Genomic DNA, 22977 nt, shown 5'->3' with positions numbered 1-22977 from the left:
TCTTTTCCACCCAAAATATACACATTTTTTAATCACTTTAAATAACAATTATGAAATAGAAAATTGCAGTTATACAAATAGTGCCCATTTTTCTTGCTAACAAATGTGCAAGGAGGGTGAAAAATGGTCAAAGTTATTTCAATCAAGTTTGCATACGTAAATAGTACAAGCGAATATAAGAAACTGTAATATGCAGTAAACTAGACAAAAGAAAAGTTCATGGAGGCACCATTCAGGAAGAAACACCTAGCTGTAATTGCTACCATGTGGGATAGTAGTCCCATAGAAATCAAATTCCCATACAATCTATGAGGTGGTATGGTGGTGCGAAGAAATGAGCAGGCATAGAAAGATAAATACATGTAAAAAAAAATGTTTCTGCACTAACCGCAATCCACCGATCACTATGAAGAAGCCATCATGAAGGTTCAGACCTTCCACGGGGGCTCAGAGGCTACAACCGATAGTTTTGTGCAACAGGTGCATTTCCGGCCAGAAAAAGTGCACTAAGAGGGGCATTTACTAATCTTTTACTATGCAGTCTGGTTTTTACCCTGTGTTTTTCTACTTCATTTTTGACTATGTGCGACAAATTTACTAAATTGTTGCACGGCATTAATAAATTTGGCACACATAGGCAAAAGTGGGAAATTTACTTCATGTAGTAGAAAAAATAGTCTGTTCCTTTTTTCTGCTGTCTGAATAGGTTTGGCTGCTAGGTTTCCTTCTGGATCTTTTGTTTTTGAGGTTTTTTTTTTAAGCTTTTTCACCACATCTAAATAATTCAATAACTAAATTGTAGTCATGGCTCAGAATAGTGGTAAACGGCGTTTAGTGTGTGTGTGTGTGTGTTTATTACATTTTTTAACAAGTTTTTTTCTCCCTAAATGTACTTACACTTTTTTTTTTTTTTTTTACTTCTTCTACAGATCCGTGTATCATGTGGACTACTTCGGATTCGGTGGACTACTTCGACAACCAGCGTTTTTCTTTGCTTGATGTTGATAAAATGGTTAACGAGGGCTTGTGGGGGAGTGTTTTTTTGTAATAAATTTTTTTAAACCTGTTTTTTTTTTTTTACTTTACTAGACAGGCTTAGTAGTGGAAGCTGTCTTATAGATGGAGTCCATTACTAAGCCGGGCTTAGCGTTAGCCACAAAAACAGCTAGCGCTAAACCCCAATTATTACCCCGGTGCCCAACACCACAGGGGTGCTGGGAAGAGTCGGTACCAACAGGCCCGGAGCGTCAAAAATGGCGCTCCTGGGCCTAGGCGATAACAGTCTGGCGTTATTTAGGCTGGGGAGGGCCAGTAACAATGGTCCTCGCCCACCCTAACGTCAGGCTGTTACTGTTTGGTTGGTATTTGGCTGAGAATAAAAATAGGGGGGACCCTATGTGTTTTTTTTATAAATATTTAATTATTTATTTTTTAAAAACCGCATAGGGTCCCCCCTATTTTCATTCTCGGCCATATATCAACCAAACAGTAACAGCCTAACGTTACCAGGGTGGGCGAGGACCATTGTTACTGGCCCTCCCCAGCCTAAATAACGCCAGCCTGTTACTGCCTAGGCCCAGGAGCGCCATTTTTGACGCTCCAGGCCTGTTGCTACTGGCTCTTCCCGGCACCCCTGTGGCGTTTGGTACCGGGGTAATAATAGGGGGTTAGCGCTAGCTGTTTTTGTGGCTAACGCTAAGCCCAGCTTAGTAATGGACTCCGTCTATAAGACAGCTTCCACTACTAAGCCTGTCTAGTAAAGTAAGGAAAAAACACAAAAGGTTTTAAAAAAAATTTATTACAAAAAACACTCTCCCACAAGCCCTCGTTAACCATTTTATTAAAATCAAACAAAGAAAAACGCTGGTCATCGAAGTAGTCCACCGAATCCGAAGGAGTCCACAGGATACATGGATCTGAAATGAGAAGAAAAAAAAAAAATGGGTTAGTACATTTATTATCACCTGCTCACACATCTCCCGCCCCGCACGACAACTGCCAGCATGCCCTTACAGTAAGGACATGCTGGGAGTTGTAGTTGTGTGGTGCAGGAGATGTGTGGGCAAGTGACAAGCTTGTCCCCTGCCCCCAGCTGCAGGACTACAACGCCCAGCATGCCCTTACAGTAAGGTGGGACGGAGGCCGGGCACAGTGTTTCCCAACCTGGGAGTTGTAGTTTTGCAACATCTGGAGGCACCCTGGTTGGGAAACATTGTTTTAGGCCAGTGTTTCCCAACCAGGGTGCCTCCAGATGTTGCAAAACTACAACTCCCAGCATGCCTGGACAGCCAAAGGCTGTCCAGGCATGCTGGGAGTTGTAGTCTTGCAACATCTGGAGGCACCCAGGTTGGGAAGCTTGGGCAACTTACCGGCTTCCGTAGGATCCAGCGCCGCACGACATTGCCGCGTGACAGTGCCGCCCGACGATCTCCGGAGATCGTCGCTGGAGCCTCGGAAGGGTAAGTGAAGGTTTTAGTTTTGCAACAGCTGGAGGACTACAGTTAACAGACCACAAACCAGTGGTCTGCAAACTGTGGCCCTCTAGCTGTTGCAAAACTACAACTCCCAGCATGCCTGGACAGCCTTTGGCTGTCTAGGCATGCTGGGAGTTTTAGTCTTGCAACATCTGGAGGCACCCTGGTTGGGAAACCCTGTTTTAGGCCAGTGTTTCCCAACAAGGGTGCCTCCAGATGTTGCAAAACTACAACTCCCAGCATGCCTGGACAGCCAAAGGGTGTCCAGGCATGCTGGGAGTTGTAGTCTTGCAAAATCTGGAGGCACCCTGGTTGGGAAACAGTTTTAGGGCTTGGGCAACTTACCGGCTTCCGTAGGATCCAGCGCTGCATGACACTGCCGCGAGACAGTGCCGTCAGCGATCGTCGCTGGAGCCTTGGAAGGGTAAGTGAACGTCTTCGTCGGTCCCCTTCAGCTGTTTAGTTTTGCAACAGCTGGAGGACTACAGTTTACAGACCACAAACCAGTGGTCTGCAAACTGTGGCCCTCCAGCTGTTGCAAAACTACAACACCCAGCATGCCCTGACAGCCAAAGCCTTTGGCTCTCAGGGCAGGAGCCTGGGCTGACATTACAGTGCAGCCGCCCGGGCTCCTCATACTGCCTCCCCGCTACCCTCACTTATGGGGACACGGATATACATTCCCCCCTTGTCTCCCGCCCGCGCCGCTCAGCTCCCGCTGCTACAAGACTACAACTCCCAGCGTGTCCTCACTGTAAGGGCATGCTGGGACTTGTAGTCTTGCAACAGCAGACAGATGGGAGTTGTGTGGCGCTGGCAGGTGAGGGGGGTGGGATGTAAATCACTGTAGTGTCCCTGTAGTGAAGTGAGGGTAGCGGGGAGAAAGTATGTCTGAGCCCGGGCGGCAGTAGCTTTTCCTGCTCCATGTTGGAGCTGGAGTAAATTTAGTCAATTTTTACGGCCGTTGCGACTGTTTATTGCGCAACTGCGACTGTCTCAGTTAATAAATACCTGACCATTGCAAGTAAAAAAATTTTTACTTGCGTAAATGAAGCGGGAAATTTTTTTTTTACTTTCTAGCTCTTGCTAGAGAAAGTCGCACAAAAAATAGGGTAGGCGCAATTGCGACAATTTTACGCCAAAAATAGTCAGAAAAAAAATGACTAAACCCCTTAGTAAATGCCCCTCTAAATTTTTAATATATAGTTCCTTTCATAAAGGCTAGGCTTCTCCCACCATCTGAAAATTACAGACGGACTCTGCTAAGCAGTCATCTAGTGATATATGCTATATACAAGTTATATAATAGCCAAAAATACTGCTGCTCCCTGTGTCCACACACATTTATTCTAAAAAGTTACCTGAAACGTGCACTTTAACAACCCCTAGAGATTGTCAGATGCCCCCCTCACAAATCACTAAAGTCTAATGTGAAACTGTTAATAAGTGTAAGTGTTAGGTCACTTTTTTTCTCTCACCGTCCCCCCCCCCCCCCCCCCCCGTCCCCTCTGTAATGTCTCAGGCCGCACTGCAACCAGAGAAAACCTGAGACAACTCATTTTGTATGCTGTTAAAAATAAACATTGGGGCATAGATCACATTAAAAATGAGAGACCATCTATCAAACATAGGTACTGGCACTATATTATGAACTGCGCTAACTTTAACCCCTTATGCATACGTCCCGACACGTTTGTGCGCTGGGACATATGTATATGTCCTAGCGATCTCCTGCACTGCCGCGAAAAATCTGTCCTGTAGAATTATATTTGGTTTTCATGGAAAATAACCGGAAACTTTATATGTAACCATTATTACAGTTGTATGTCAATTTTTATTTATGTATTTCTTTATACCTGTAGACTAAAGGTACACTCTGACATCTGTCTGGTCTTTGATGTTGATGCTAAGCAATTGAAAAAAAGATCCTATCCCTGCTATAATGTTTCTTTTCTGTTTGCAGGCCAGTATTCCCTTCTCTGTTGTTGGTTCCAATCAGCTTATTGAGGCCAAAGGTAAAAAGGTTAGAGGTCGGCTGTATCCATGGGGAGTGGTTGAAGTGGAAAACCCAGAACATAATGACTTCCTGAAGTTGAGGACAATGCTGATGTAAGTGCAGCTGAGAGTTACACATCTATGATCTTCTCTTTTTTTTAATGTCCGTATTTTAGGTAACCACAAACACAGATTGGTCTTTTGCTCTGTGTGGTGACGTCTGCACATTGTGTCTGAGAATCCACGTGTCTTATGCGGTCTTTTTTTTTTTTTTTATTATTATTATTATTTTTTTTCTTTTATGGGCAAAGTTGTTCCTACTGTTAGAAATATGTATTTATATATTGTTCTTTCCATCAGTGGAATGTAGTGAAGAAAGGATTTGTCATCTGCTTTTGATAACAGCTATTATCCCATTTCCAAAAGCAGTCCTTTAACCCCTTGTCAATATGTATGGTTTATGTGTGCTAGTGCAGTATAGAGAGAGTTCAGGAGCTGAGCCCACTCCATACATGATGCAGCTGACACTTGCCATCAGCGACTGGGTTTAGAGGTAACTCTGACCCCGGTCAGTTAAAGGGGTACTCCGGTGTAAATTATTATTATCTTTTTTTTTTTTTTTTTAAATCAACTGGTGCCAGAAAGTTAAACTGATTTTGTAAATTACGTGTATTAAAACATCTTAATCCTTCCAGTACTTTTTAGCAGCTGTATGCTACAAATTCTTTTCTTTTTGAATTTCTTTTTTGTCTTGTCCACAGTGCTCTCTGCTGACACCTGATGCCTTTATCAGGAACTGTCCAGAGCAGGAGAAAATCCTCATTGCAAACCTATGCTACCCTCGACAGGTGTCAGCAGAGTGCACTGTGGCCAAGACAAAAAAAAGCAAAGAATATCCTCTGTAGCATACAGCTGCTAATAAGTACGGGAGGGATTAAGATGTTTTTAATACACGTAATTTACAAAATCTGTTTAACTTTCTGGCACCAGTTGATATAAAAAAATAATAATAATAATAATAATAATTTACACCGGAGTACCCCTTTAACTGACCGGGGTCAGAGTTACCTCTAAACCCAGTTGCTGATGGCAAGTGTCAGCTGTATGATGTTTGGAGTGGGCTCAGCTCCTGAACTCTCTCTATACTGCACTAGCACACATCAACCATACATATTGACAAGGGGTTAAAGGACTGCTTTTGCTTTTTCAATAGAAGTAATTTACAAATCTGCTTTACTTTCTGGCACTAGCTCATTTAAATGGGCACTGTCACCAAACATTTTTTTTTGATATGTTGTACTTATGTACTACAACATATCTCTAATATACATTAATTATTTTCTTTTCATTAAAATTGTTTAATTTACATTTGAAAACCGGCCACTAGGGGTCTCCCTCCTAGTGGCCGCCTTCAGCCTGGCGTGACGTCACGCATGAATTCGGACCGATGCCGGCTGGGCATTGGTCCTAATTCATTCAGCCTGCGCTCGCTCCCTGCCTGTCAATCAGACAGGCGGGAGCCAGCGCTTTGAACTTAGAGGATGCACGCAGGCTCCCTGGCCTCGCACGCCTGCCACGGCTCCCGTCGGGAGGTAGGACTGTCCTGCACTTTATTCACTTTATTCTTTTTCGGGGTGGGAAGCGGGTTGCGTGGCAGCGGGTTGCGTTGTGGGGTTCGGGGGAGGGGGATGTCACCACAGCATGCCTTCAGTTGTTTCCCCACTACAACTCCCAGCATGTCATGGCAGCCAATAGATGTCAGGGCAAGCTGGGAGTTGTAGTGGTGAAACACCTGGAGGCACACTGTATAGGTGAACTAAGGGCAGAAGTCGGCCCCAGCAGGCATCAGTGACGTCGTGCTTGCTGGGGGAGTCTGCCTGGTAGTGAGCACACTACCAGGCAGACAAAAAGCCATTTTTAATATAGTAAAAAAAAAAAAAAAAAAAAAAAAAAATGAAAGGCAGTAAGGGGGTTAGGGATAGATGGGCAATAGGCAGGGACAGAAAGATACAAAAAAAAGGATGGTGAAGCTACACTACACTACAAAAAAAAAAGTTTTCCACCGGAGTACCCCCTTAACATGCTGGTCTCCTGTGGTCTCTGATTTTCCCCTTGCAACTTAGCTGGAGGTTGCTGATTGGTTTTCACATGCCTCCTGTGGACAGTTATTGATGAACACTTTAGGGGGAGCTTTATCAAAATCTGTTCAGAGGAAAAGTTGCTGAGTTGCCCATAGCAACCAATCAGATGACTTCTTATGGGCAACTCAGCAACTTTTTCCTCTAGACAGGTTTTGATAAATCTTCCCCAAGGTTCATTGTATGAACAATTCTTTTTAAATTATTGTACAAAAATCACTGGAAAATATAATTTTTTTTATAATGCAAACTGCACAAAAGAATTCACTGACATCAATAGATTGGTTAGGTCTCCCAAATAATTACCTGAAAAAGTGACTATAGAGGGAACCTGAAAACTTAAAGGGGTATTCCAGGCCAAAACTTTTTTTTATATATCAACTGGCTCCGGAAAGTTAAACAGATTTGTAAATTACTTCTATAAAAAAATCTTAATCCTTCCAATAGTTATTAGCTTCTGAAGTTCAGTTGCTGTTTTCTATCTAACTGCTTTCTGATGACTCACGTCCTGGGAGCTGTGCAGTTCCTATGGGGATATTTTCCCATCATGCACAGCTCCCGGTACGTGACATCATCATTGAGCAGTTAGGTAAGGATTAAGATTTTTTTAATAGAAGTAATTTACAAATCTGTCTGGAGCCAGTTGATATATAATAAAGTTTTTGCCTGGAAAACCCCTTTAACTTATAATGTGTACATATAAAAAATGTACAAAAATGGTACTAAAAGGTGTATAATTATCAAGAATTAAAAAACATTACAAATGTTTGCCATCAGTTTAGCACATATTCACACAGACAATATCACCACTCAAGGTAGGGATCTGTTACTGTTGCGTAAAATCTGATTCCCTCCTTCACCAATTTGGAAGCTGTATTAGCGTGGGATATACAGTCACTGTTGGCACCCTTGAAATTTTTTTCTCACAGAAAAGGATTGCAGTAACACATGTTTTGATATACACATGTTTATTCCCTTTGTATTTATTGGAACTAAACCAAAAAAGGGAGGGAAAAAAGCAAATTGTACATAATCTCACACCATACTCCAAAAATGGGCTGGACAAAATTATTGGCACCCTTTCAAAATTGTGGATAAATAAGATTTTTTCAAGCATGTGATGCTCCTATAATCTCACCTGGGGAAAGTAACAGGTGTGGGCAATATAAAAATCACACCTGAAAGCAGATAAAAAGGAGAGAAGTTCACAGAAGTGCACATTGTGTGTCTGTGTGTGCAACACTAAGCACGAACAACAGAAAGAGGAGAAAAGATGGAAACATATCAACAATCTCAAGGTTACAAGTCCATCTCCAGAGATCTAGATTTGCCTTTGTCCACAGTGCGCAGCATTATCAAGAAGTTTGCAACCCATGGCACTGTAGATAATCTCCCTGGGTGTGGATGGTAGAGAAAAATTTATGAAAGGTGTCAATGCAGGATAGTCCGGATGGTGGATAAGCAGCCCCAAACAAGTTCCAAAGATATTCAAGCTGTCCTGCAGGCTCAGGGAGCATCAGTGTCTGTGCGAACTGTCAACATTTAAATGAAATGAAATGAAACGATATGACAGGAGACCCAGGAGGACCCCACTGCTGACACAGACATAAAAAAGCAAGACAACATTTTGCCAAAATGATCTTGAGTAAGCCAAAATCCTTCTGGGAAAACATCTTGTGGACAGATTAGACCAAGATTGAGCTAGATGATAGAGTACATCATTCTACTGTTTACCGAAAACGGAATGAGGCCTACAAAGAAAAGAGCACAGTACCTACAGTGAAATATGGTGGTGGTGCAATGATGTTTTGGGTTGTTTTGCTGCCTCTGGCACTGGGTGCCTTGAATGTGTACAAGGCATCATGAAATCTGAGGATTACCAACGGATTTTGGGTCGCACTGTACAGCCCAGTGTCAGAAAGCTGGGTTTGCGTCCAAGATCTTGGGTCTTCCAGCAGGACAATGACCCCAAACATTGTCAAAAAGCACCCAGAAATGGATGGCGACAAAGTGCTGGAGAGTTCTGAAGTGGCAGCAATGAGTCCAGATCTAAATCCCATTGAACACCTGTGGAGAGATCTTAAAATTGCTGTCGGGAAAAGGCGCCTTCCAATAAGAGAGACCTGGAGCAGTTGGCAAAGGAAGAGTGGTCCAACATTCCGGCTGAGAGGTGCAAGAAGCTTATTGATGGTTATAGGAAGCCACTGATTTAAGTAATTTTTTTCCAAAGGGTGTGCAACCTAATATTAAGTTAAGGGCGCCAATAATTTTGTCCAGCCCATTTTTGGAGTTTGGTGTGACATTATGTCCAATTTGCTTTTTTACTCCCTTTTTGGTTTAGTTCCAATATACACAAAGGGAATAAGCATGTGTATAGCAAAACATGTGTTACTGCAATCCTTTTCTGTGAGAAATACTTTCTTACGTTTATGGCCATGACTGTATAGCAATCCTATTCATAGGATCCTGGTCCTCAGCACATATCAGCCAATATTCCTCTATGTAGTATAGTATGAAATAGAGTCATATGATATTGACATAGTCTCCAAGTTATATGGATGCAGTAAATGGATAAATCATTATATCTGGTTGTACATCACACAGTGCTGAGAGTGATAGTTATTGTACAGTCCTAATATCCAACTGGTTCGCATGGTTTTTCTATTTTGTACATTAAGGTCCTGGCAGTATTCAATATGGATAATAAGAGTCACTCAAACATATCCATTAGTTGTTATTAATAGTCCATCATATTAATCCAGGTTAAACTAAACACTAAATAGGCACTATGATCACTTATCGTCTATAGTTGCGTTTTACAGTTAAATATTAATTCTAATTTAATACACACTGATTTTTCGTTAGTTGCGTTTTCAATCCGGTGTTGGTACATTTTTTAATTGTGTTTTGTATGTTAGTATAATTGTTGATATTTCTAAAGATATTCACATACGCTGCATTAGTTTCCACCCATAGAATGTTTGTATTGTAGGTGCGTTTTAGTTGCGTTTTTTTGTTTAAAAAAAGTCCTTATGTTTCCATTTGCGACCTCTACGTTAGATTCACACTGATGCCGGGGGTCACATAACTAGTTAACATGGAGGAGTCTCGTTCGTTATCGAAATTAACCAGACTAATCGCTCCACCAACTAAGAACGGCCATGCACCACCACTCCTCCATGCTAACTAGTTACGCGACCCCCGGCGTCAATGTGAATCTAATGTATAGGTCGCAAATGGAAACATAAGGAGGGAGATTTAGAAGGAGGGAAACATAAGGAGGGGATTTAAGCAGCTTTTTTTTTGCTTACAAAGGTCGCACAAAAAGTCGCACGTGCGCCTAAGCAAATTTTTGTGCAACTTTTGTGGGTAAGCAAAAAATACCAATCTGCCCTACCTAAGCAATTTTCAGTTTTTACTTTGCAGTGGTCCAGGATATATCATTGCGAAAGTTGCACATAAGCAAATAAAAGTCGCAACCCCCCTTCAAAAAGTTCCAAGTGTAAGCAAGGTCAGACCTGGCTTATAAACTTGCCTATGACAGCATTTTCAAAAAGTCGCACGCGAGACATTTTGTGTGACTTTTTTTACTTTCATTTTCACAGGCACAGTGGGACGAGCTGGTAGGAGATGTACAGGAGGGTGACAAGCTTGTCACTCGCCCGCACATCTCCCGCCCATGCAACATTACAACTCCCAGCATGTCCTTACTGTAAGGACATGCTGGGAATTGTAGTTGTGCGGCACGGGGGAGTGTGTTAGAAGGGCGGGCAGATGAAAAGCTTGTCATCCGCGCTGCATGACTAAAACTCCCAGCATATCCTTACTGTAAGGGCATGCTGGGAGTTGTAGTCTTGCAGTGGGGGCAGGTGACAAGTTTGTCATCCGCTTGCACATCTCCCCCTAGCCCTGCTGCATGACTACAACTCCCATTATGTCCTTACTGTAAGGGCATGCAGTGCGGGCGGGAAATGTGCGAGTGGCTTACTATCCTATTTTTTTCTAGTTTTTTTTTTTTCTCATTTCAGGTCCGTGTATCGTGTGGACTACGACGATAACCTTTTTTTTTTGTTTCGTTTTTTGTTTAGTTTAATGTTAATAAAATGGTTAACCAGGGCTTCTGAGGGAGTGTTTTTCTGGAATAAAGGTTTTTTTTAAACATATTTTTTATTTATTTACTTTACAGGCTTAGTGGAAGCTGTCTTATAGACAGAATCCATTACTAAGTCAGGGCTTAGCATTAGCATCAAAAACAGCTAGCGCTAACCCCCCAATTATTACCCTGGTACCCACCACCACAGGGGTGCCGGTAAGAGCCACTACCAACAGGCCCGGAGCGTCAAATTTGGCTCTCCTGTGCCTAGGCGGTAACAGGCTGGCGTTATTTAGGCTGGGGAGGGCCAGTAACAATGGTCCTCGCCCATCCTGGTAACATCAGGCTGTTGCTGCTTGGTTGGTATCTGGCTGAGAATGAAAATACGGGGAACCCAATGCATTTTTTTCCCCCCATAACCCATAAATAATTGAATAATAAAACAAATAGGGTTCCCCTATTTTTATTCTCAGCCAGATGCCAACCAAGCAGCAACAGCCTGACGTTACCAGGGTGGGCGAGGACCATTGTTACTGGCCCTCCCAGCCTAAATAACGCCAGCCTGTTACCACCTAGGCCCAGGAGCGCCATTTTTGACGCTCTGGGCCTGTTGGTAACGGCTTTTCCTGGCACCCATGTGGCGGGTGGGTATTGGGGTAATAACTGGGGGTTAGCGCTAGCTGTTTTTGGGGCTAACGCTAAGCCCTGGATTAGTAATGAACTCAGTCTATAAGACCGCTTCCACTACTAAGCCTGTAAAGTAAATAAAAAATAAAAATAAAAACACATTTAAAACACTTTTCCAGAAAACACTCCCCCCCCCCCCCCCCCCTCCCCCACAAGCCCTCGTTACAAAATGTTGTTAATATTAAACGCTGGTCATCGTAGTCTGACAAATCTGAAGTAGCCCACAGGATATACAGATTTGAAATGAAATGGGGGGGAAAAAAACAAAAAATGGGTTAGTACATTTAGGTGGGGAAAAAGTGTTAAAAAAAATTTTTTTTATAAACACACACTTATTTTTATTTTTTTTTTGCTTATGTGTGCTAAGAAAATAGTATTCCAAAGTGATTTTATTGTTTTTTGCTTATGTAAGCCACATTTATCAACCCCCTGTGATAGTATAATAAATGTCACACATAAGCAAACCATAAGCAAAATAAAATTCCCACAGAACTTGCTTACCATAGCAACAATGATAAATGTCCCCCAAGGACTTTTGTTAAACAATAAACACAACTAAAACGCACCTGCAATACAAACATTCTATAGGTGTAAACTAATGCAGAGTATGTGAATATCTTCATAAATATCAACAGTTATACTAACATAGAAAACGCAATAAAAAAAAATGTACCAACACCGAATTGAAAACCCAACTAACGAAAAAATCAGTGTGTATTAAATTAGAAGGGTCTCCATTCTATAATAACAAACGCATTAAAAGTGCATTACGGTAATATTTAACTGTAAATGCAACTAGTGCCTATTTTATGTTGAGTTTAACCTGGATGAATATGATGGACTATTAATAACACCTAATGGATATGTTTGAGTGACGCTTATTATCCATATTGAATACTGCCAGGACACCTTACTGTACAAAATAGAAAAACCATGCAAACCAGTTGGATATTAGGACTGTACAATAACTATCACTCTCAACACTGTGTGATGTACAACAAGATATAATGATTTATCCATTTACTGCATCCATATAACTTGGAGACTATGTCAATATCATATGACTCTATTTCATACTATACTACATAGAGGAATATTGGCCGATATGTGCTGAGGACCAGGATCCTATGAATAGGATTGCAATATATATATATCCCACGCTAATACGGCTTCTTAATTGGTGAAGGAGGGAATCAGATTTTACACAACAGTAACTGATCCCTACTTTGAGTGGTGATATTGGGGGAGATTTATCAAAACCTGTGCAGAGGAAAAGTTGCCCATAGCAACCAATCAGATCGCTTCTTTCATTTTTCAGAGGCCTTGTTAAAAATGAAAGAAGCGATCTGATTGGTTGCTATGGGCAACTGGGCAACTTTTCCTCTGCACAGGTTTTGATAAATCTCCCCCCATTGTCGGTGTGAATATGTGCTAAGCTGATGGCGAACATTTGTCATGTTTTTTAATAACTTTTTTGATAACTATACACCTATTTGATACCATTTTTGTAAAAAAAATTTATATGTACATATTAAAAGTTAAAGTTTTAAAGGGGTAATCCACTGCTCAGCGTTTGAAACAAACTGTTCCCAACGCTGGAGTCGGCGCCGGGAGATGGTGACATCATAGCCCCGCCCCCTCATGTCACATCCCCTCAATGCAAGTCTATGGGAGGGGTTTTGTCACGGCCCCTCCCATAGACTTGAATTTAAAGGGCGGGGTGTGAGTGGGCGGGGCTATGACATCACAAGCTCCCAGTGTCGGCCCTTTAAATGGGGTACTCCAGTGGAAAACTTTTATTTTTATTTTTTTATCAACTGGTGCCAGAAAGTTAAACAGATTTGTAAATTACTTCTATTAAAACATCTTAATCCTTCCAGTACGTATTAGCTGCTGAATACTACAGAGGAAATTATTTTCTTTTTGGAACACAGAGCTCTCTGCTGACATCATTACCTCAGTCCCCTCTGCTGACATCTCTGTCCATTTTAGGAACTGTCCAGGGTAGAAGAAAATCCCCATAGAAAACATATGCTGCTCTGGACAGTTCCTAAAATGGACAGAGATGTCAGCAGAGAGCACTGTGGTTATGATTTCAGCAGAGAGCTCTGTAGTATTCAGCAGCTTATAAGTAGAGATGAGCGAACTTACAGTAAATTCGATTCGTCACAAACTTCTCGGCTCGGCATTTGATGACTTATCCTGCGTAAATTAGTTCAGCCTTCAGGTGCTCCGGTGGGCTGGAAAAGGTGGATACATTCCTAGGAAAGAGTCTCCTAGGACTGTATCCACCTTTTCCAGCCCACCGGAAAGCTGAACTAATTTATGCAGGAAAAGTAATCAACTGCCGAGCCGAGAAGTTCGTGACGAATCAAATTTACTGTAAGTTCGCTCATCTCTACTTATAAGTACTGGAAGGATTAAGATTTTTTTTTATAGAAGTAATTTACTAATCTGTTGTTTTAATTAACTTTCTGGCACCAGTTGATTAAAAAAAAAAAAAAATTTCCACCGGAGTACCCCTTTAAGGCTCCCTCTATAGTCACTATTTGTTCAGTTAAACTGCACAAAAGGGTGACCTATTATATGAGCTGGGGTCAAACATACAGTTTGAAACAATATGGGTAGATTTTGGGGCAATATGTGTAATAATACACATTTATTTCTTAAAGTCTAAAAGAGAAATATTTAAGGTACAAAAAGGACAGAAGAATTTGGGTCAGAAGAAGGGAATTTCCTGAACATTTGGTAGGTATGGTTGTAGTGGCAGCCGAGTGCCCAGTACACCTCTTCATAGTGGTGGTGTAATATGAGATTGGAAATTTGCCAGTACACTTCCATACATACCTCCAGGGTATTTTAGATGATTCAGGTGACTGCATGGTTATTTTTCCCCCTATGGAATAAAATGTTGTTCCCCCTATGGAAAAATCTAAAAAATAAAAATAACTAGTTTTGCTGTGTGGGGAAATGTCTGCAATTTCCTGCACAGTAAATGCTGTAAAAAGAAAAAGCTTACTCCGTACCAAAATAGCGGATATTAGAAACGGCGACCAAAAGCTCCCCAAATTAAAAAAAATAATTCCCCAAAATTTTACCTATCAAATCTACAGCTCTTATGTAAAAAAAGAAGCCTTCACACAGCTCCATAAAAATAAAATAAAACATTATGGGGGGGTCAGAATATGGTGGTACAAAGCAATTTGCAAAATGAAACCCCTGATGATGTTTTTTTATAACTCTAAAAGGAAGTGAAAAGGAGTGAAAAGAAACTTGTGAATGGCCTACTTTGGTGCCCATTAGGATTCGGACATTATCTTGCCACTATGCTGAAAAAGATGTATTTGCTATGCTTATTTCTTATTGGTGGTGTCATTCTAATGTGTTGTCTCTTTTTTGCTTACATAGCACCCACATGCAGGATCTGCAAGAGGTGACTCAAGATCTGCATTATGAGAATTTCCGCTCAGAGAGACTCAAAAGAGGAGGCGCTAGGTACAATATTAAGATCTTATGCATGATGGGGTGTAGTATGTTTAAAGGAGACCTGCGGTGTATAACACTTATCCCCTAGTGTCTGACTGGGTCCAGGCATTGCTGTGGCTAATGCCCCCCCCCCCTATACAGCTCTATGGGAGAGGCAGTAATGCACAACTGCTGCATCTCCGCCTCTACCATAGAGATACATGGGGAGGCGTGTCTGCAGAGCCATAGCCCTGTACAGGAGATCGCAGAGGATCCCAGGGGATAAGTGTTATACACCGCAGATCTCCTTTAAGTGTACCTCTCAGGCTGTGGTCAGTTTTCTGAAAAAAGTAATTTTTCAAATGACAAGCATTTTATATTCGGCACAGAAATCCCTGAACTGGGCACCATTCACTATTCTAACTTGGAAATTTAGGCGCCAAATTTAAATGGGGGGGGGGGGGGACATTGGTAAGAGAGTTCTGTAGGCATTTTTTTTCTTGCTTTTGGCTTTGCTTATGTCTGACATAGTTATCATACGATCACAGGGGGTTGATACATTTGGCTTAAATTAGCAAAAAACTATAAATCACTTTTGAATACCATTTTTTTAGCACACATAAACAAAGACCAATAAATGACTTCAGAACATCAATTTGTAACCCCACCTCAAGTCTCAGTAAAATGTTTGCCGTAAATGTTGGCACCCCTGAAATCTTTCAAGAAAATGAAGTGTTTCTCACAGAAAAGGATCGTAGTAACACATGTTTTGCTATACACATGTTTATTCCCTTTGTGTGTCACACCAAAAAATGGGCTTGACAAAAGTATTGGCACCCTTTCAAAATTGTGGAAAAATAAGATTGTTTCAAGCATGTGATACTCCTGTAAACTCACTTGGGGCAAGTAACAGGTGTGGGCAATATACAAATCACACCTGTAAGCAGATAAAAGGAGATAAGTTCACTTAGTCTTTGCATTGTGTGGGTGTGTGTGTGCCACACTAAGCATGGACAACAAAAAGAGAACTGTCTGAGGACTTGAGAACCAAAATTGTGGAAAAATATCAACAATCTCAAGGTTACAAGTCCATCTCCAGAGATCTAGATTTTCCTTTGTCCACAGTGCGCAATATTATCAAGAAGTTTGCAATCCATGGCACTGTAGCTAATCTCCCTGGGCATGGACGGAAAAGAAAAATGTATGAAAGGTGTCCATGCAGAATAGTCTGGATGGTGGATAAGCAGCCCCAAACAAGTTCTAAAGATATTCAAGCTGTCCTGCAGACTCAGGGAGCATCAGTGTCAGTGCAAACTATCTGTCAAAATTTAAATGAAATGAAATGCTATGGCATGTGACTCGGGGACTCCACTGCTGACACAGACATAAAAAAGCAAGACTGCATTTTGCCAAAATCCTTCTGGGAAAACATCTTGTTGACAGATGAGACCAAGATAGAGCTTTTTGGTAAAGCACATCATTCTACTGTTTACCGAAAACGGAATGAGGCCTACAAAGAAAAGAGCACAGTACCTACAGTGACATATGGTGGAGGTCAATGATGTTTTGTGGTTGTTTTGCTGCCTCTGGCACTGGGTGCCTTGAATGTGTTCAAGGTGTCATGAAATCCCATTGAACACCTGTGGAGAGATCTTAAAATTGCTGTTGGGAAAAGGCACCTTCCAATAAGCGAGACCTGGAGCAGTTTGCAAAGCAAGAGTGGTCCTACATTCCGGCTCAGAGGTGTGACCACTTTTTAACCCCCTAAATGTACTAACCCATTTTTTGTTTGTTTCTTTTTTTCTCATTTCAGATTCATGTATCCTGTGGACTACTTCGGATTTGGTGGAGTACGATGACCAGCGTTTTTTGGTTAAATATTAATAAGATGGTTAACGAGGGCTGTGAGGAAGTGTTTTTTAAATGTGTTGTGTGTTTTTTTCATTTGTATTTACTTTACAGCCTTAGTAGTGGAAGCAGTCCTATAGTCCATCACTAAGCCGGGCTTAGCGTTAGTCCCAAAAACAGCTAGCGCTAGCCCTCAATTGTTACCCTGGTACCCACCGCCACAGGGGTGCCGGGAAAAGCCGGTACCAACAGGCCCGGAGCATCCAAAATGGTGTTCCTGGGCCTAGGGGGTAACAGGCTGGCTTTATTTAGGCTGGGGAGTGCCAGTAACAATGGTCCTTGCCTACCCTGGTAACATCAGGCTGTTGCGGCTTGGTTGGTATCTGGCTAAGAATAAAAATATGGGTAACCACACACATTTTTTTCATAAATAGCTTAATATTTGAGAAAAAAAAACAAAAAAACGCATAGGGTTCCCCCTATTTTTATTCTCTGCCAGATACCAACCAAACAGCAACAGCCTGACATTACCAGGGTGGGCGAGGACCATTGTTACTGGCCCTCCTCAGCCTAAATAATGCCAGCCTGTTACCGCCTAGGCCCAGGAGCGCCATTTTTGACGCTCCGGGCCTGTTGGTACCGGTTCTTCCCAGCACCCCTGTGGCGGTGGGTACCGGGGTAATAATTGGGGTTTAGCGCTAGCTGTTTTTGTGGCTAATGCTAAGCCCCGGCTTAATAATGGATTCAGTCTATAAGACCGCTTCCACCACTAAGCCTGTAAAAGTAAATAAAAATACAAAAAACACATTTACTAAACAAAAAATACTCCCCCACAAGCCCTCGTTAACCATTTTATTCATATTAAACAAAAATAAAGCTGGTCATCAACGTAGTCCACCGCATCTGAAGTATTCCACAGGATATACTGATCTGAAATGAGAAGAAAAAAAAGACGGAAAAAAGGTTAGTACATTTATTGTCACCTGCTTGCACATCTCCCGTCCGCGCCGCATGACTACAACTCCCAGCATGTCCTCACTGTTAAGGCATGCTGGTAGTTGTAGTCGTGTGACGGCGGGCTCATGGGAGATGTACAGGAGGGTGACAAGCAAGCCCGAGAGGCTTGTCACCTGCTCACACATCTCCTGCCACCTGCGCCACATGACTACAACTCCCAGCATGCCCTTGCAAAGACATGCTGGGAGTTGTAGTTGTGTAACACGGCCACCGGCCCGTATCTACCACCCACTCGTACACCTGCCCGCTAGGTATTGCAGGACTACAACTCCCAGCATGTCCTTACTGTAAGGGCATGCTGGGAGTTGTCATTCTGCAATGCCTAGCGAACAGGTGATAGATGCAGGCTGGTGGCCGGGGAGTGGAGCTTTACAAAAAGTCACACCAGAAAGAAGTCGTGGATCTCAGCGAGTAGCCACTGTTCCATTTCTCACGTTTGGATTACTAGAGAAGACCTAGGAAGAAAATATTGAGGTGGTGATCTGTAACCCTCACAGTACCTGCATCTAACTACCAGTGGCCACTATACCTGCATCTAACTAGTGCAATTGATTAGTGGTTAAATTAGTAATCTATGCTGTTCATAGGAATACTCTGATTTACAGCAGTTATTTACAACGGTTGTTTTTCAATTGCAGCAAAGTTGAGAATGTGGAAGTCTCAAAGGACCAGATACTGCTGGAGAAGGAAGCAGAGGTAAGTGACAACCCTAGATTACCTTAGCCATGTCATTTACTACCAATGCAACTTGGCAATTTTTACCCACCAAAACTTTTATTTTGAATGTGCACAGTAAAGCAACAACACAACAGAAACTTTGTTCCTTATAACAGAAGCCATGATTTTAGTTTTTAGGAAATACAGTAAATCTAGCAATCTTTGATCATTGTTTACATTGTTGACCTGTTACATTTATTACAGCTTCGACGCATGCAGGAAATGATTGCAAGAATGCAGGCTCAAATGCAGATCCAGAGACAGGGAGGAGAAGAACACGTGTAATGGTAGAGTGCCAGCATTATTTATATTAAAACTGCTTTTAATATAAAACGTCAACATTTGATGTAAATTATTAAATTTTTTTTCTTCTTTTTGTTTCCAGGTCTACAAGCATAGAATATGGAACGAGCAGTGCTGCCTTGGGAGATTTACTTGTGCCCATTGTACAGTCCACATACTGACAAATATTACACACACTTTTTTTTCATTTTTTTTAAATACTTTTTCAAGGATTATTGTGTCGTCGTATAGTTATGTGACAATAGACTAGAAGCATCTATAATCTCTTGAGAACCTTGTTACTTAGAATTCTGTTACATTATATAATCACTTACTGTTACATATTAGAAAATTGAACTGATCCTTCAGTACATTTCTTGACAAACTTGACATCTTTTCTGTGTCACCTATGTCATCAGTCAGCAGCATTACGCCACTCACATTAACAACCGTCTTTGGGAACATTACATTTTTTAAAGAAATTCAGTGCTCACACAACTGGGCTGTCGTAGCTACATTCTAGTAGTGCCGTTATGAAACTCTAGAGCAGTGGTCTTCAACCTGCGGACCTCCAGATGTTGCAAAACTACAACTCCCAGCATGCTCGGACAGGCGTTGGCTCTCCGAGCATGCTGGGAGTTGTAGTTTTGCAACATCTGGAGGTCCGCAGGTTGAAGATCACTGCTCTAGAGAATTGTTCTTGCAGAAGTAGGTGAAATCTTGCTTCGTATCAAAGGGAGATACCACTATGAATACTGTATTAACTATAACCCAGAAATGCTAAACTGTATTGAAGAGTCTGACCTTATACTACCAGTTGTTGAGGAACACTTCCTTATACCACTCCACTTCCTTATACCTTTGAGGCCTATAAACTTTAGGACTTATTAACAAGATATAAAGAAGTTAACAGTTCATTACCATTCAGATTCCTTTGCTGATCTTTCTAGCTTCCAACAGCACCCAGGTCTTCTTTTTGGAACAGATGTCATGTGACTGCTGCAGCTACTGCCTCATTGGTCACATAACATACCCTAGACATCATGGTTTCTATCACTGAGCAGTAAGGCACGTGATAGCTGAGGCGGTCATATGACATCCCCTCCAAAAACAATCAGGGTGCTGATGGGAGCCTGAACGTGGGATCAGAAAGGCGAATAACAGCTTGTTGTTTTAATGCATTCAGGGTCATTTTAAAAAAACTACAACTAGATTACACCTTTATGTGGGACTTAAATTAAATCTGGCCATAAGCTTAGAAGGGTTAGTACCAATTTCTGTTTCAGGGCATGTTCACACATTTCACAGATTTCTAATGGCGCATGCATGCATACATACAGGGCCATATCGGTGTGTGTGTGTGGTTAATTAGAAGTGAATGGAGTCAATTTGTAATACCACATACAACCTGAGGACAAGTGTGGTGCTATTTATGGAAGAAATTAGCTCTGTTTTTCTGTTCCTGGGTAAGACTCCGCATACACATTCATGTTTCGCACTGCTGAGCATATGTGTTTTCATTGGGGAGAAGGGACTATGCCACTGCCAGGCACCTTTTGGTGACAGCTTATCTACCATTAGAGAAAAGAACTGAACATTTTAAAAATCAACATGTCCAATCTTTTTTTTCCTCAAAAGAGAAGAGTTGACCCCCCCCCCCCCAAATATGCATAAGATAGTTGGTTTAATCTAGGCATATGGGCACCTTTAATGTATGTGTGAAGGAGCCAGACATCTCTCGAACCACTGTTGGTTTTTAAACAACTGGTGTCAAAAAAATAAACAGATTTGTAGATTACGTCTATTTAAAAATCTGAATCCTTCCAGTACTTATCAGATGCTATATGCTCCACAGGGAGATCTTTTCTTTTTTAATTTCCTCTCTGTCTGACCACAGTGCTCTCTGGTGACATCTCGGTCCATGTCGGGAACATTCCAGAGAAGGATAGGTTTGCTATGGTGATTCGCTCCTGCTCTGGACAGTTCCTAAAATGGACAAAGGTGTCCTGTGAAACATATAGTAGCTGATAAGTACTGGAAGGATTAAGATTTTGAAATAGAAGTTATTTTCAAATATGTTTAACTTTCTGGTACCAGTTGATTTAAAGGGGTAATCCGGTGGAAAACAAATAAAAATAAAAAAAAATAAAAAGTTTTTCACCCGAGTACCCCTTTAAAAAAAAAAGTTTTCCAGTGGAGTACCCCTTTAAGGGTATCTGGTGAGCCCTGTTTACAAGTTATATTGGCATATCGTGCTGAAGATGGCAGTATAATGTTAAGCTTTCTACTGCAATTTTTTTACAGACTTTTTCCATTTAAAAAATTCTCAATGCTGTGATTTACAAACATTTTACAATTGTCCTTATGCATTTCCTAGATTTTTGTTACCTGGTGGCACTAAGGTGTATACACAGATTATGAAAGCTAAAATAAAATTGCCGTTCACTCAGTTATTTAAAGCTTTTACAGGATATATCAGTAATTAAAAAGCATTTTTTTATATATATATTATTGCACTGTATCTATTATGGAGTAAAAATGGGTCTTTCTCAAAAATTTTGCTTTGTTTCTCTTCTGTAGGCTGCATGTTTTCACATAAAGTGCAGACTACTCTTCATTTTATATGAAGCCTTTCAGGGGAGCTACCTGATGGCTCAGTCTCCAGCCCTGCTCTACTGTTCTGAACAATCTTTTAGCCGATTTAAGGCAAGGTCGAAAGTTGACTCAACTGTCGGGCAGCTCCTCTGATGGACTTCATTCTGTAGAGACAAAGCAGCTTGTACTAACTGTGAAATCCTGCTAGTCAGCTAAGAAGGTGTACTAACTCTGCTGTTATTTCTCCACAATCTTCTGTTCAGGAGTTTAGTATTATATTGAACTAGTGTTTAATAGGACACTGATCCATAGGTGAATGGTTTGTTTTGTGCCTTAGGTAATTCGTTCAATGGTTTGATATTTTCTGTTGCAAGTGTTTTTTACTTTTTATATATTATTTCAACATAATGTTTGTTTCCCTTTTAATATTTGCATATATTAAATAAAGCTACCCTGAGGGCAGATAAAGGGCTTTGCGATTTGACCATTTATGTGTTGTCCTACAATTAATGAGTGTGCTTCAGTTGGGCAAAATAGTATTTAGTTAGCCACCAACTGAGCAAATTCTCCCACTTATAAAGATGAGAGACCTGTAATTAATTTTCATCATAGGTATACCTCAATTATGAGAGACAGAATGAGAAAAAAAAATCCATAAAATCACATTGTCTGATTTTTTAAAGAATTTATTTGCAAATTATGGTGGAAAAAAAAGTATTTGGTCACCTACAAACAAGCAAGATTTCTGGCTCTCACAGACCTGTAACTTCTTCTATAAGAGTCTCCTCTGTCCTCCACTCGTTACCTGTATTAATGGCTCCTGTTTGAACTTATCAGTATAAAAGACACCTGTCCACAACCTCAAACAGTCACACTCCAAACTCCACTGGTCAAGGCCAAAGAGCTGTCGAAGGACACCAGAAACAAAATTGTAGACTTGCATCGGGCTGGGAAGACTGAATCTGCAATAGGCAAGCATCTTGGTGGGAAGAAATCAATCTGGGGCGCCATGCAAGATCTCACCCCATGGTGTCATCACAAGAACGGTGAGCAAAAATCTCTGTGTGAGATGTGTGCGAGTTGTTCATTTGGAAGCCCAGTTCCTGGATCTAGAGGAGCAACTGGCAACACTGAGACACATTGATAATTTGGAGAGGAGTCTCCTGATCACTGAGCAAGTACTCTCTGGGGTAGAGGTGGGGGGAGGATAGTGGGATGGAGGTGTGGGACAGTCAGGCAGTTAGCTGGGTTACAGTTAGAAAACTAGGTAGAGGTAAAGGCGTCAGGGAGGCTAGTCCTGAACTGGCACACCCCAACAAGTTTGCCCGGTTGGCAGATGAGGGGGATGCCATTTCAGAGCTAGCAGTACTGCAGCAAGATACTGCCTCTGACCGCCAGGGGGGTGTCTGCTCCAGGAGGGAGGGAGGAGTGCAGGGGAGGCCAGACAGGTACTGGTAGTGGGGGACTCAATTATTAGGGGGATAGACAGGGCGATCTATCAAAGACAGGGATCGCCGAACAGTGTGTTGTCTTCCTGGCGCTCGAGTTCAGCACATCGCGGATCTGGTTGACAGGTTGCTGGAGAGTACCCAGCAGTCATGGTGCATATTGGCACCAATGACAAAGTAAGAGGTAGCTGGAGTGTCCTTAAAAATAATTTCAGGGA

At 41.6% G+C, this 22977-nt stretch overlaps 1 protein-coding gene and 1 long non-coding RNA gene across 4 annotated transcripts in view; one reads left to right on the top strand and one right to left on the bottom strand.

Moving 5' to 3' along the window:
- SEPTIN2 (septin 2) overlaps positions 1–21792 on the top strand; it is a 66321-nt gene extending 44529 nt beyond the window's left edge. For 2 of the 3 annotated variants that reach the window (XM_056564734.1, XM_056564735.1), the window contains exons 9-13: positions 4438–4583; positions 14796–14882; positions 18356–18413; positions 18639–18721; positions 18820–21792. In XM_056564734.1, coding sequence (XP_056420709.1) covers positions 4438–4583; positions 14796–14882; positions 18356–18413; positions 18639–18719 — 372 coding nt within the window. In that variant the 3' untranslated portion in view covers positions 18720–18721; positions 18820–21792. The remainder of the gene's footprint in view (positions 1–4437; positions 4584–14795; positions 14883–18355; positions 18414–18638; positions 18722–18819) is intronic. The other variant, XR_008891066.1, reaches the window with a different exon arrangement.
- LOC130361564 (uncharacterized) overlaps positions 1–22977 on the bottom strand; it is a 38674-nt gene that overhangs the window by 421 nt on the left and 15276 nt on the right. The window lies entirely within an intron of this gene.

Source organism: Hyla sarda, chromosome 3 (genome assembly GCF_029499605.1).
Source record: "Hyla sarda isolate aHylSar1 chromosome 3, aHylSar1.hap1, whole genome shotgun sequence".
NCBI classification, from domain to species: Eukaryota; Metazoa; Chordata; class Amphibia; order Anura; family Hylidae; genus Hyla; species Hyla sarda.
This window is presented reverse-complemented; position numbering and strand designations above follow the sequence as displayed.